This window comes from Carlito syrichta, unplaced genomic scaffold (genome assembly GCF_000164805.1).
Source record: "Carlito syrichta isolate Samal-C Ts95f unplaced genomic scaffold, Tarsius_syrichta-2.0.1 Scaffold303273, whole genome shotgun sequence".
Classification (NCBI taxonomy): Eukaryota; Metazoa; Chordata; class Mammalia; order Primates; family Tarsiidae; genus Carlito; species Carlito syrichta.
The window spans coordinates 118,650-133,138 of NW_007247369.1; the positions used below are offsets into that span (position 1 = coordinate 118,650).

General features: G+C 38.0%; 1 protein-coding gene across 1 annotated transcript in view; it reads right to left on the bottom strand.

The window, feature by feature from the left end:
* DYNC2H1 (dynein cytoplasmic 2 heavy chain 1) overlaps positions 1 to 14,489 on the bottom strand; it is a gene marked incomplete at its 3' end in the record, with an annotated part of 198,461 nt that overhangs the window by 112,730 nt on the left and 71,242 nt on the right. Inside the window, exons 36-42 of the mRNA XM_008058276.2 lie at positions 12,310 to 12,434; positions 9,866 to 10,065; positions 8,809 to 9,073; positions 6,805 to 7,012; positions 4,095 to 4,224; positions 3,197 to 3,352; positions 487 to 746 (exon numbers count right to left, since the gene is read on the bottom strand). Coding sequence (XP_008056467.1) covers positions 487 to 746; positions 3,197 to 3,352; positions 4,095 to 4,224; positions 6,805 to 7,012; positions 8,809 to 9,073; positions 9,866 to 10,065; positions 12,310 to 12,434 — 1,344 coding nt within the window. The remainder of the gene's footprint in view (positions 1 to 486; positions 747 to 3,196; positions 3,353 to 4,094; positions 4,225 to 6,804; positions 7,013 to 8,808; positions 9,074 to 9,865; positions 10,066 to 12,309; positions 12,435 to 14,489) is intronic.

Consider the following 14,489-nt stretch of genomic DNA (forward strand, 5'->3'; position numbering starts at 1 on the left):
CCGCCTCAGCCTTCCAAGTAGCTGGAACTACAGGCGCACGCTACCACGCCTGACTGATTTTTTGATTTATTGTAGAGATGTCTCCCCAAGTTGCCCAGGCGGGTCTCAAACCCGCTGGCTCAGGCAATCCACTCACCTCAAAAGCTATTTTTAAAGAGAGAGAGAACGTCACAATCTACATTTTATAATTAAAGCAAATGACAATCTGTGAGTATACCTAAGGTATTAGATTTTTTTGTTGTGAGTATATGCACAGATTCTTTGTAAGAGTATCTTCTCCGATTGCCCTTTCCATATAACCCGGCGGAGAAAAGGATACATTCTTCCCCATAGCCATTATTTTTACAAGTAATAAAAATGAAAAGAGTCCTCCGTGAAAATGCAAATGATACCTTAACCAAAAGAAACATAACAAAAGCTGTTAAATCATTTGGGGAAGGAGGAAAATAAATCCACAATACACACCCACGTCGATATGTGTCTTACCCTTTGCCACATCCTTCTGGTCCTACAAGAATAAAGGGCTGCTGAGTGTCAGAACTCAACCAGGGTTTGAAGTAATCCAGACCTCGCTGCATGTCAGGAGTCTGGATGACGGGCAGAGCTTGGCCATTACTGAAATCATCCGCAGTCAAATTCTCTGGCTTCTTCAGCACATAAGATGCTAATCGTCCCCTTACAGAGTCATAATAGGTGTCCACTGGTTTGTGAGGGTCTGGAGGAGATTCTCGTGCCCAGTTAAACACCTCAAGAGAAAAAGTTGTGTCAAGTTTTCCGTATTCCAGAGTGCGTGAAATTACTTAGTTCTTCAAAGTAAACATCTCAAAAGTGAAACATCTTAGTTTTTAAAAAGTTCACACGGCCGGGCTCGGTGGCTCAGCCTGTAATCCCGCACTTTGGGAGGCCGAGGTGAGTGGATTGCCTGGGACCGCAGGTTCGAGACCCACCTGGGCAACTTGGCGAGACCTCATCTCTACAATAAATCAAAAAATTAGCCAGCCGGGCATGGTAGCATGTGCCTGTAGTTCCAGCTACTTGGAAGACTGAGCAGAAGGATCGCCTGAGCCCAGCAGGTCGAGGCTGCGGTGGCCGGGAGTGGCCACTGCACTCCAGGCTGGGCAACAGAGTGAGACTCCAACTCGGGGGAAAAAAAAAAGTTCACATACACTAAACCTACTTTATAATTAAGGTAACATTTTATATAAAATATCTTTCTCTCAATTATCATTTAAATAGATAAATAAAACTATATAGAGAGAATAATGAGATGGAGGATATTTATTTATACACCAAGGTATAAATATCTTCCTTTTTAATGGCGTTCTTACAAACATTAAGTCACCAACTACAGAACACAGGGATTCTAAAGTGCTTCGTTTCTAGCATACTCTGATACTGTCCATTCCAGTGTCACCGCCACTGCTGTCAACCTGTTCTTCCTTCTAATACTGATAACTCTTATCTGTGCAGATTTAAAGCAGAGGTAGCCCCTGACACTACTTTTCAATACTTTTATTCTGAACTTCAACAAGTGAGTATCTGTTGAAAGTAGCATATGGTCTGGCACTGAGTGGTAACACTGAGAAGCATCTGCCAACAGTCAACAGGATAGCCACGGAAAACGAAACAGAAGCAAGAAGGCAAGAAATAATGCATCAAAGACACGAGACAGAAAAAAAGCTGAGACAGAACGTTGGTTCCAACCCAAAGGAATATATATGGTCAATTATTTCTATAGAGGTCAATAGTAGAAAAAAATTATCACGAAGGATTCAGCTTTATAAGCCACTTGGCTAAAACACAACTTTTACATGTATTAAAGAAAATATTTATTAATTAATAATTCATCTGAGCATTCCTAATTACTAAAACTGTTCTAGCTAAAAAAATAATAAAAACTATAATATTCTATGATTAAAAATGAATGAAATCATTATAAATATAGTTAAGCAGGTTCAAAAACCTCTTCCTTAAAAAGGATATGGTTTAATCTTTAGCTTATTATATAAAATTTTAAATATCATAAAATGTCATAACTAGACAGGTGTGGTGGCTCATGTCTGTAATTCCAGCACATTGAGAGGCCAAAGCAGAGAGACTGCTTGAAGCCAGGAGTTCCAGACCAGCCTGGGTAACACAGCAAGACAGGTGCTTTACAAAAAATTTTAAAACCAGCCAAATGTGGCAGTCCCAGCTACTCAGGAGATTGAGGCAGAAGGATCACCTGAGCTCAGAAGGTCAAGGCTGTAGTGAGCTGTGATGGTACCACTGCCCTCCAACCTAGGCAACAGAGTGAGACCCCGACTCTAAATAAATAAATAAACAAACGAGTTCAAAAGAGACCGGGCAATCCCTTCAGGTCCCCTCCCACTGGGGGAGTTGCTCTGTCCTCTCAATAAATCCTGCTTTCTAAAGAAAAAAAAAAAAACAAAGGAGACCATAAGAGAGAGTGTGGTGTGTGTCTGTGTGTTGTATGTAAATATATGTAGAATATATACAGAGGGTGCCAAAAAATGTATATACATTTTAAGAAAGGAAAAAACTATTAAAGTTGTAATACTCAATATATACTGATAACAAAAGATGAATATACAAGTCACGTTTGACTTCTGCAATTATAAGAAATACTCAAAGTGGTAACCATCAACATCCAGACACTTCTGATTAGAGTGAACTCAAAGAAATACATAGATAACATTTCTATTTTTTTTTGAGGTGGACTCTCACTCCTTCCCCAGGCTAGAGTGTAGGGGCACGTTCATGGCCACCCCAGCGTCGACCTGCTGTGCTCAGGCGATCCTTCCGCTGCAGTCTTCCAAGGAGCTGGAACTACAGGCATGCGCTACCACACCCGCCTAATTTCTTGACTTATTGTAGAGATGAGGTCTCGCCAAGTTGCCCAGACTGGTCTCAAACATGTAGGCTCAGGTAATCCCCTCACCTCAGCCTCCCAAAGTGCTGGGATTCCAGGCTTGAGCCACCACGCCCAGCCAGATAACATCTCTTAAACATACATACATTTTTTGGCACCCCCACATAAACACACACATATATAAATGCATTACTATTTCACGGAATACCTAATTTCAAAATTTAAAAGTTCTATACCTTACAGTTACAAATAATTGTATTTTGAAAGTTAAAAGTCAAGGAAAAGTTAAACTTTGGCTGAATACAGATTTTAAATATGCATTACCTCTTTGGTGAATTCCAAACGTGATTTCATGTTTAGATTTCCACTAAGTCCCCTTATGAGACTAATGATAAATTGGTCATGATCTTTGCATCCATGTAGATGTGACAAACCATTCATCACAGTCCCAACCAAACTTGTTTCTACCACATAGTCATTCTGTTGGTTAAAATTCAGGATACAGACAGACACAAGGCAAATATTAACCAGTAAACTTAGAAGCATAAAGACCGATGTTCAAATATCTTTTCAAGAACCACTTTTTAAAAAAACACTTTTAAATTTATCCTTCTATTCAAATTGTAGAAAGTTGGGATTTCATTAGATGTACATATCTATTTTGAAAATAAAAAGTAATCATGAAAACACAATTGTATAATTCTAGTTATAAGTGCTAAAGTCCTCAAATAGATACACAGCTTAATTTATTTCCTGAACCTGAAGAATATGAAAAGGTAAGAGAGTTAGGCTTGGTCCGGAAAGTGTAAATATTTACTTCCTCTTGCTGAGAAAAAGGCAACTACAGGCAAGGGCTGGATTGATAGTACTGGAAAAGAAAGGTGAGAAAATGCAGGCTTCAATGAAAAACGCTTTGGAGTTTTCTCTGTAAGTAGAATTTTAAAATGAAGCTTATGAACTTAAGTGGCATAGATGGCTTGATTTGCAGGCTCCTCTGGGGTTCCTGGTAAGTGCTAGGGAGTTCAGGGGGAAAATGGTTCTCAGTCTTTGCATAGATATTTACTGAGATTCAATCATACATTAGGATCTGTATGTGGTACTAGGTATTTAAAAAAAGATAAACAGAGTCCCTGTATAGCTCTTCCCCAAGGCAGCTAAATGCGAATAACAGTCTTAATCATTATACTTCTCGCCTTACTTATGAAATCTATTGTTAATTTACCTGCTTTAGAACCCACTGTAATGCCTTTTCAAAATAATCTCCAATCCAATTTTCAAGATTACTCCTGTATTTAGCAGGCTGATTCCTCAACCAAGATTTTATCAGAGAATTAAGATCTGTCTCTTCATCACTGAAACAGACAAACACAAACACATAAGAATTATTGGAGAAGAAATTGTCAATATACTTTCAATTAAATTTCTGTTCCAATATGTGATTCCACACATATATGGTACTGCTAGCATACAAGAGTTGACTTTTGTTACTTCTGTATGTATATGTATATATTATACAGTTACTGCTGTGTATATACAGACATATAGGTATATACACACTATATGCCATTTTCTATAAAATAAAACAAATTTCATCTATCATAAATATAAATTAAAGAAGAATTACATATCTACAGGTTAGCCTAAAGAGGTCTAAACCCTTCCTCCTCAAAGAGTGTTCTACTTGTAAGAAATGTGGAATCAATCCCAAGTCCCACACCAGACCTACTAAAGCAAAAACTTCATTTTAACAAGATACCCAGATGATTCAAATGCACGTGAGAGTTTAAGATGCACTGGTCTAAATGGTGATGTAGATCTTTAAAATATTTTTTCTCTATCCCATAAAATTCAAGTACCTAGATGCCACTATTAAAATGTAAAAATCTTCCTGAAGTAAAACAGAATTCTAGCAAAACACGTAACTATACGAGTAAAATCCATGGCTGAAGTTAGATAAAATATTCACATCATATTCAAAATAACATCTTATTATAGCAAATGAGTTAATACTGAGCCCCTGAATTTATCCTCTCACATTTTCTATCCAGTCTGGAAAAGAAAAATGGAAAGATCCAAGGTTAACAATTAAATTACATTAGATTAGTCCAAAGCAGCCAAACCTAAGACTCTACGATCCTTCAGAATAAAGACTTTCTTATCAATGGTATCCTCTCAATGCCTATGGAGACTGTGTGTCTTGCTTTATCCAAGACAACCTAGCTTCATACTAGCTGTCCCAGCACAATAAATAGCACTCTCTTTCACTATTACAAAGGTCCCCATTTGGCCTATCACTTAACGGTGCTCAACAAATATCTGCCAAAGGAATGAATGAAACCTAAAACTAAGGTATAAATGAAACACATAGCAGAAAGTTAATACATATTTTTATTTTACATGAAAACATAACATTCATTATGCCTCTCTCAAGCAATATCTGGTTCAACAACAATGTTGAAATCCTCTACAGCAATATGTGGTCCTTTTTTTCTGCTAAATATCTGCGGCATTCTACTTACTGCTTATTTCATTTATATTCTATCTTGTATAATTGTTATTTATTTTGTCACCTCTACCTGAAGGTACTTCCTAAAAAAGACAATAAATGTTAACTTTATTCTTTTCTAGCTGTATTCCTAAAGTGCTCAACTTAATGCCATATACATAATCTCTAACAAATATCTTAAAATTTAATACTGACCTTTACTCTATTTTTTATAAGATTATAAGCATATATAAAATAAGTATGATAAATTGTGTATGAATGTTGCCATGAAAGCTCTAAACCCCAAATCATATTTTTTAAATAATCAATACCTCAAAATAGAAACTGAAGTTCATGCCTAATTTAATATGTTTCCTACAATACCTCCAAAGAAGCGATTAAATCATTTAAAACCACAATTTGAACCAACATGATTACACTGTCACGTGTCATACAACAATGAAAATGGCTTCAAACGACCCAAAAGCAGTCACTTTATATAGGATGGCAAATGATACATTCAAAAAGTAAAATAAAACTTTCTTATTTATGCCAAAATATTACTCATTTTAGGAAATAAAATTGGTTCAAATGTCCATGCTCCATTATGTGACTATTGTATATGATATCTAAAATGAGTTCATTGTTCATTTTCACTCTTTAAGCCTCTTCCAAACACACTAAAGAAAGACAATATTAAGTAAAAAGGTTTTTAATTTGTAAAATGAAAATGTTGGACCGTATGACCTATTAAATCTGAGTTATCCCTAAAATTCTATGAATCAATGATTCTGATTAAACTATTGCTACTTAGCCTTACACTAATAGCCTCTAGTTTCTCTGAAGCCAATTATAATATTTAAAGAAAATAGAAAAAAGAAAACAATTTGGATACTTGCTGCTACACTTTAACAAACAAAAATAGTAAGTTACAGTGATACAACTAAACTGCGAAAATAATTCAATTTTGTAATAAAGCAGGAGCACTGACTGAAAGCTAAAAGAAAGCAGTTAATCATAAACAGGGAGCCAGGCTTGGTGGCTCAGCCTGTCATCCCATGCTTTGGGAGGCTGAGGTGAGTGGATTGCCTGAGCCCACGAGTTCGAGACCCCGTCTGGGCAACTTGGCGAGACCTCATCTCTACAATAAATAACAAAAATTAGCTGGGCATGGTAGCGTGCTCCTGTAGTTCCAGTTACTTGGAAGGCTGAGGCGGAAGGATCGCTGGAGCCCAGCAGGTCAAGGCTGTGGTGGCCGGGAGCGGCCAGTGCACTCCAATCTAGGCGACAGAGTGAGACTCCAACTCAAAAAATAAATAAATAAATAAACAGGGGAAAGAAATATTTATTCATTATTCATACTACTCTTATTTTATTTAGCTCTGAAACCAGGGTCATAATTGAAGAATATTCTAGTATAATTATACATAACTGCCGTTTGGCTTACCTAAGAAAAATCATTCCCATTCTAGATATTGTGGCTGGTGAGGCGCAACTTAAATCATGCGTTTCAAATAAAAAGTTCACATTTGGGCCAAACTGAATCCTTTCTCCACTGGGCATAGTGAGCAGTCGATTATCATCCAGAACAGAATTCAGGGATTCTATCCATTCGGGGTCAATATCACCATCACAGATTATCCATGAGCTGACATCTGTTTTCAAGGCAAAATAGTGGAGATAAAGTAAAAATATATGCAGTGGTAATAATTAAAAGAAGAAATAAACTAGGTATCTCAATAATTTGAAGTGATTTCCACAAGCACATATTATTTCATATTACTGAAGCTGAATATCAAGACCAAAAAGTTGAACTGGCTGAAAATTCTCATGTGAATTTATGCTACAAATGTGTAGGCAAACCCATGGGCAACCCTGACTCAGCTGGCCAAGGACTCAGTTATATACCATGTGATAATAATTAATTTCTCTATAAACATACAGAATTGGTAACCTCACTAAAGGAAAATGTGATTCCTATGAGATACCTATTAGATATTCTCCAGACCTTTATCTTTTACTATGTCATGAGAACGTAAAGAATGCTTGAGATGTAATCTCTTTTAGAAAATACAGGAAATCCAATATTTAGTGCCCTACATGAGAAATAGAAGATTTACCACAGTCAAATTTTTTTTTTGCTATACAAGAAGGTAACCTCAAAGGAGGAAAAGCAGTAACCATTTGCATACACAGTCATTCCAGATAAAAACCTTTTTTATCTATCCTTCCTAAAATGGGAGTGGTTCAAGTTGTATTTGGACCTTTGAAACAATTCAAAGAGGAAATTCACCAATAAAAGGGTGAGAAACACGTGAAAGGTGATATCTGGCCTTTACTTAATGTGATATTATGCAGAAAAAGAAAATATTATGTTAAAAATGTCAAGAGAAATTAGCCAGGCATGGTGGTACATGCCTGTAGTCACAACTACTCAGGAGGCTGAGGCAGGAGGATCACTTGAGTTCAAGTGTTTAAGGCTGCAATAACCTGTGATCATGACACTGCACTCTAGCCTGGGTAGTAGAGTGAATCACTATGTCAAAAAAAAATTTTTTTTTTTTTTAATCTCTCAGTGTCTTAGAGCTCTAAGCCTTTAACTGCCATAGAAAATAGCTATTAACTAAATGATAACCTGGCAAAAAGTAGGGCATCATCTCTGATTCCAGCCAAAAATTCTCTTAAAAATCAAATGAACAAATTTAGACCAAGAATTCCATTGTTTTACCACTTAAATTTTCAAAATTATTCCAAATACTGTATTCAAACTGATGAGTTAATAGTGTTTACACACAAACACACACCAATTTTAACCCCAAACAAAAGTTTATCTTATTTATTTATGCGGAATGATAAAAACAACTCAGTAAAGATTTTATATTTATTCAGCAAATTAATCTAGCTGTGATTTATGATTCACCAAACTTACTCTGAGTTTCTGTCATATTAAAGGTAGATACAGAGGCCAGGCATGATAGCTCACACCTGTAATCCCAGTACTCTGAGAGGCAGAGATGGGAGGATTGCTTGTGTCCAGGATTTTGAGACCCGCTTGGGCAACATAGTGAGACCTCATCACTACAAAACTTAAAACTAAAATTTTAAAAGTTGCTAGGCATGGTGCCACATGCCTGCAGTACTAGCTACTTGGGAGGCTGAGGTGGAAGGAGTGCCTGAGCCCAGGAGGTTGAGGCTGCTATGAACTGAGATTGTTCCACTGTACTCCAGCCTGGGACTGAGTGAAGCACCAACTCAAAAAAAGATATATAAATAAACAGAAGTAGTTACAGAGTGTAAGTCAAAATAATACCATGTCTTAGTACCCTCCAAAGTAAAATATCAAATGTCCATCATCGTAAAGGACATCATGGGCCCATGTAAGCACTGATAAAGACAGCATTATGGACATAATCCATCATACAAAAGCAATGAATTATACATGGAGACCAACCTTGAGGTTCCCGAACCACTTGGCGAGCACTATTCGTCAAAACGCCGTCAGACCATTCTCTTGTGTCCATGTCAATATGGCCTAATAATTGATATCTAGGCATAGCTTTGGGATTCATAGTATATTGCTTCACTACTTTGCCAATTTTATAAAGTGCTGCCCTTAACATTCTCCAAAGAGTCGACTTGCCAGCACCACTTGGACCAACAATAACAACTCCCATCCTCTGGCATAACTGTTCATACAATTCTAAAGCCTTTTTGATCTAGTAGGAAAGAATGTTCATATGTGATTTGTGACATTCAGTCATACTCATTCTATGACAGTTGTTCTATTCCAAACATGCAAAGTAAGCTGTTGATTTCTTCAGAAGACAAGCCTTAACTAGAACAATACCTATGTAAAGCTGAACATATTTACAATGTAATCTTTAAACTCTTCAATATTCTTTAGAAGAAATAAAGGTGCTTTCCAAGTTTTTGGCAATACAAACAATATGTTCATTATTTTCCTTGTTCATTCATTCAATAAAATACACTCATTATTTTGTTCACTTACTCATTTGCTCATTCATTCATTTTTATTCTACCTCTCTCCAACATAACTCTGAGGGAAAAGTGCTCATTTTGAAGAAACATTTGTGCTACATAAAGAGACCCACTTAAAAAATTTCTCCTAAGAAAGTATCAAAGTGAAACTAAATCATATATAATCAATCATTAAAAATATATATGATGGATCTATTATGTACCAGGTACTGTGGTAGGCCTCAGAAATAAAATGGTGAGCAAAAACATCCATGGACCCTCCTTTCCTGAGATTACTATATGGTGGAGAGAATCAGTAGTATTGACATATATAAACATTAAGTCAGTGCACACGAGAAGAGTAATGAAAGCACACAGCAAGACGATTCCACCAGAACTAGGTCAGGGAGATTTCTACAAGTGAGTGAGAAGTAAGTTGAAAGATCAAAGATAAGTTAAAAGGTGAAGAGGTAATAAGGAATCAACTAGCAAAAGGGACTCATCTATTATAAACTATTCTTAACACTTGCCTGATTTGGTATGATTTCATAATTGGCCTCTTCAAAGGCCTGCTTTAATGCAGCACTTAGTTCATCATATTCAACTTCTTTAAAGTCAATTCCAGGAAAGACATCTTTAATCAATGCATCAAACCGGGTGCAATCAGCAAATGTAAGCTTTGACATTGTATTAAGCCTCAATGCTTGGACCACAATATGACTCTCATTAGCTAGAGGAAAAGTTTCATTTTAAAGTTACTTAATATCAATTTAACAATAATACAAAGTCCTTAAGTATTCTACATGCTTGATATGCAGTAACCATTAAATGACGTACTTGAATTAAGTAACATTTAAAGACATAATACGCCATGTGAACTGGCAAGCTTACCTTAGTATCTTTTGACTGCTGAAAAATAAATATCACTAAGTGGAGTTATGGACCCTTTTCCATAGGATTTGAATCCCATGGTCCCCAGAGTTTAATAATAAAAATCATTATAACATATTTGCATAGTACTTCACCTTTTATATTATGTCATATGAGCCTTATAACAACTCTAAAAAGTGGGAAAGCATTACTACTATTATTCCCATTTTACATATAAGAATGTTAAGGCTCTAAAGGGTTAAGTATCTTGCCTGTGAAGGCACAGCATTATTACAGCTGGCATTCAAATCCAGATGAACTAATTCTAGATTCAGGCCTCTCTCCAAATAAACAATACTGTCTCCCAAAGAGTAAAAAGAAACTAAAATTTAACAAACTGAGTAGCATTTTTGATCCTTCTTGTTCAAAACCAGATGTTAAAACCACTCATAAACCAAATGCAAACTGATATTGCCAGACTCTTATTTTCAAGGATATTAGCTGCTGGTTGATAATAAATTCACAAAGTCAAAGAAACTGTATTGTCTGACATCTCCATTGCTAGTGTATATATAAAGAGGTTTAACTGCTCTAGAGTTCATTTCAAGCACTAAACTCATAAGCCATCTTTATTTACTATAGGTATGCTACAAATATTTCTTTAAAATCACCAAAGACAGATAACTGAAAATAGTAATTTAAGCTCTTTACAAAATAACGAAATCTACTCTGGCATATGCCAAGTTCATAATACAATTGAAGCAGATCCCACTGTTAAGATGTATACTCTAATCATTTAAAGTCCACATAGGCACTTTGAGGGGCTGGGGCAAGAGGAGAGGACTGCCTGAGCCCACAAGTTCAAGACTAGCCTGGGCAACAGGGTGAGACCTCATCTCTACAATAAATCAAAAAATTAGCCAGGTGTGGTAGTGCACGCTTGTAGTTCTGGCTACCTGGAAGACTGAGACAGAAGGATCACTGGGGCCCAGAAGGCTGAAACTAGGGTAGCCGTAAGCATGCCACTGCACTCCAGCCTGAGCGACGAAGTGAGACTACAACTCAAAAAATAAACAAAGTCTACATAGGTAATTTCATGTAGTCCTTTCTTCTATGCTATCTCTTAATTAATTTCATGGTGTTTTAACTTAGTTTTTAAAAGTAACTGAAAAAGACTGATTATTCTCAGTCTTTCATGGAAGTCCACATTCCCAGGTGAAGAAAATAATATATACAGATACGGCCCCCTCCAAGGGGTGGAGCTTAATCCTTTCCTCCTCATTTTGAGGGTAAGCTAGATTTAGTAACATGTTTCCAAAAAATAAATCAGGGAAAGTGAAAAATAAAAACTTTGCAGTAGAGAAACCTGGCAAACACTACTCTAGCCAAGTGATGCAGGTTGCCCTCACCAGTTATGTGATGTGGTTAGCTTGTACCCACTAATCAAATGCAATAAGAAAGACACTCCCCCTCTGTGATATTCTTTCCAAACACTCATAACCCCATCTAATGATAATATGCTATTCTTTGGAAGAAAAAAATCCATGTGTATCTAAGGTTTCTGTTCTTGTTTTAAGACAAGACAAATTCTCAGGCTTCACTCTATACCTATCGAGTCAGAAACTTTGGGGGTAGGTAATCTGTGTTTTAATAAGCCACTAGGTGATTCTAATGTGCGCTGATGCTGAAGAGCAAGTGAACTGGGCAACCCCCTTGGGTCCCCTCCCTCTGTGGGAGCTTTTCTGTCCTCTCAATAAATCCTGCTTTCAAAAAAAAAAAAAAAGAACGAACAAGTGAACTTTACATATTAAAACTATTTAATATTTAATATACATTTAAAGTTATGGTAAGACGTCAGGTAAAAACTAGAGAAAATGTGAATGCGATATGGAAATTAGTTTTAAAACAATCTCTCAAAACTAGTTCATCAGGTGTGACAAATATATCATACTAATTAAGATGCTAACAATACTAGATACTAAGAGCAGGATATACAAAAATCCTTAATACTATATCTACACCTTTACTGTAATTTTCTAAAACTGGTCTAAATTAAACTCATTTTTTAAAAATAAGTTACTATACTTGAAATAATCACTCATACCATTCTGTTTAGTGCCATTTTTCTTCAGCTTCTTCAGCTGTCTAAGAAGATTTCCACTTCCTCTTAGAACTGTCTTCAAAGCTCTCAAACCCCAATCATAATGTTGCTGAGGTGTCAAAAGCTCCCTGAAGTAAAGATGTGAAAATCTTAAAGCTTCAAATAGCTACAAGAAATTCTCTTCATCATCACATGCAAAGAAATACTAAATATAACTACTGACACATAGAAATGAATACCAATATCCCATTAATTTATATAAGGAGCTCTATCACACAAAATGATCACTCAAGCAAGTTGTCAAAGACGGAAGGTTCTCAAGGACAGCATGAACCTTTCATGAACAAGCCAATTATCTTAATAAAGATACTAAATGACAATTACCTGTTACTTTTATCCCTAACATCTTTTTTTTTAAGGGGGAACAATTTTATTTTATTGGAATTGTATTTTATTTATTGAGTGGGAGTCTCACTCTGTTGCCCAGGCTGGAGTGCAGCGGTGCTCACAGCCACTGGAGCCTCGACCCGCTGGACTCAGGCAAGTAGCTGGAACTACAGGCGTGCGCCACCATGCCTGGTTAATTTTTCTATTTATTGTACAGATGATGTCTTGCCAAGTTGCCCAGGCTGGTCTTGAACCCCTGAGCTCAGGCAATCCTCTTGCCTCCACCTCCCAAAGTGCTGGGATTACAGATTTGAGCCACCACGCCCGGCTTGAACTGAATCACTTTCCCCACATTCTTGAACTCAGGGAGCACATCTTCATAGAAATCTAGGAACTGCTGGTAGGTCTCCTCCTCACTGTACTCCAGGCTTGCATCAGGGCCATAGTCATCCCTCCTGCACTGCTCCATTCCAAATGTTGTAAACACGCTTCTCATAAGAAGGGTAGGACTCGATGTTGGGAGATTATGTTTACGTGAAAATCCATCTCCAAATCTGCAAGCTCCTGTTTTACTGTAGAATAGACAGTTAGCTCGATCTTTCTCCACTACTCTCAACTCTGTAGGTGGTTCTGGGTTTTGCCACGTGGTACCATTTTCCAACTCATTTTCAGCCTGATCCAGCATCTTCTGCACAGCTTCCTCTTTCTCTCTTCTCCTGTAGTTTCTGCTCTTCCTCTCTTTTCTCTGCTGTTCCTCCCATTCTTCCTTTAACTTTCTCTCTTGTTCTTCCTGCCATTTGCTAGCTGCCTCTTCCTTTTCCTTCTTTATCCTGAATTCTTCTTGTGCCTTCTGCTCCCTCAGTGGCCATTCCTCGTGTAACTTTTGCCCCTCTCTCTCCAACAGTTTCTCTTCTTCTCGCTGCTTTTCTTCAGTAAATGCATCCTCCTCCTCCTCCTCATTCTGTGAGAGTTCTGAGTCTCTCAATCTAGCAAGCTCCCGCCGACGTTTCCTTCGCTTCTCCTTCTTCAGGGCGGCCCTGTACTTTCTGTGCTGGCTTCACTGGAAACACTTCCCTCTCGGCGCCGCCAGCTTGCCAGCGACGCCACGCCCCTCAAGGTCTGGCCGAGCAGGTGGCTGAAGCACGGGCCGACGTCTTCAAACAGCCCGCCTTGTCTTCGAGCTCGGACAGGCTGGTTCCCACTATCGCTTTTTCTTTTCTTTTTTTTTGAGTCGGAGTCTCCCTCTGTCGCCCAGACTGGCGTGCAGGGCCGCTCCCGGCCACCGCCGCCTCGACCCGCCGGCCCCGGCGATCCTCCCGCCTCCGCCTTCCGAGGAGCCGGAACTACAGGCGCGCGCTGCCACGCCCGGCTGGTTTTTTGGTTTATGGCAGAGATGAGGTCTCGCCGCCCAGGCGGGTCTCGAACCCGCGGGCTCAGGCCATCCACTCACCTCAGCCTCCCAAAGGCGCGGGCTGACAGTCCCACTATCTCTTAAGTGATCTACACCAGAATTGCACGTTGTCCCAAAAATGGTAAAAGTCCATTTCTATTACTAGAAATAAGACATCAAAGTGTTACAGTCTCTCCAAAGAAGAGTAGCTGTTGAGCTGTGGGCTGGTGTCACTTCAATAACAATCATTTAGCAGGAGTACTCTAATATAATCATTTTAAAGGAAAAAGTTGATCAAATTAACAATATTTAAGAAAAACTGCCGGGCTCGGTGGCTCAGCCTGTCATCCCGCGCCTTTGGGAGGCTGAGGTGAGTGGATGGCCTGAGCCCGCGGGTTCAAGACCC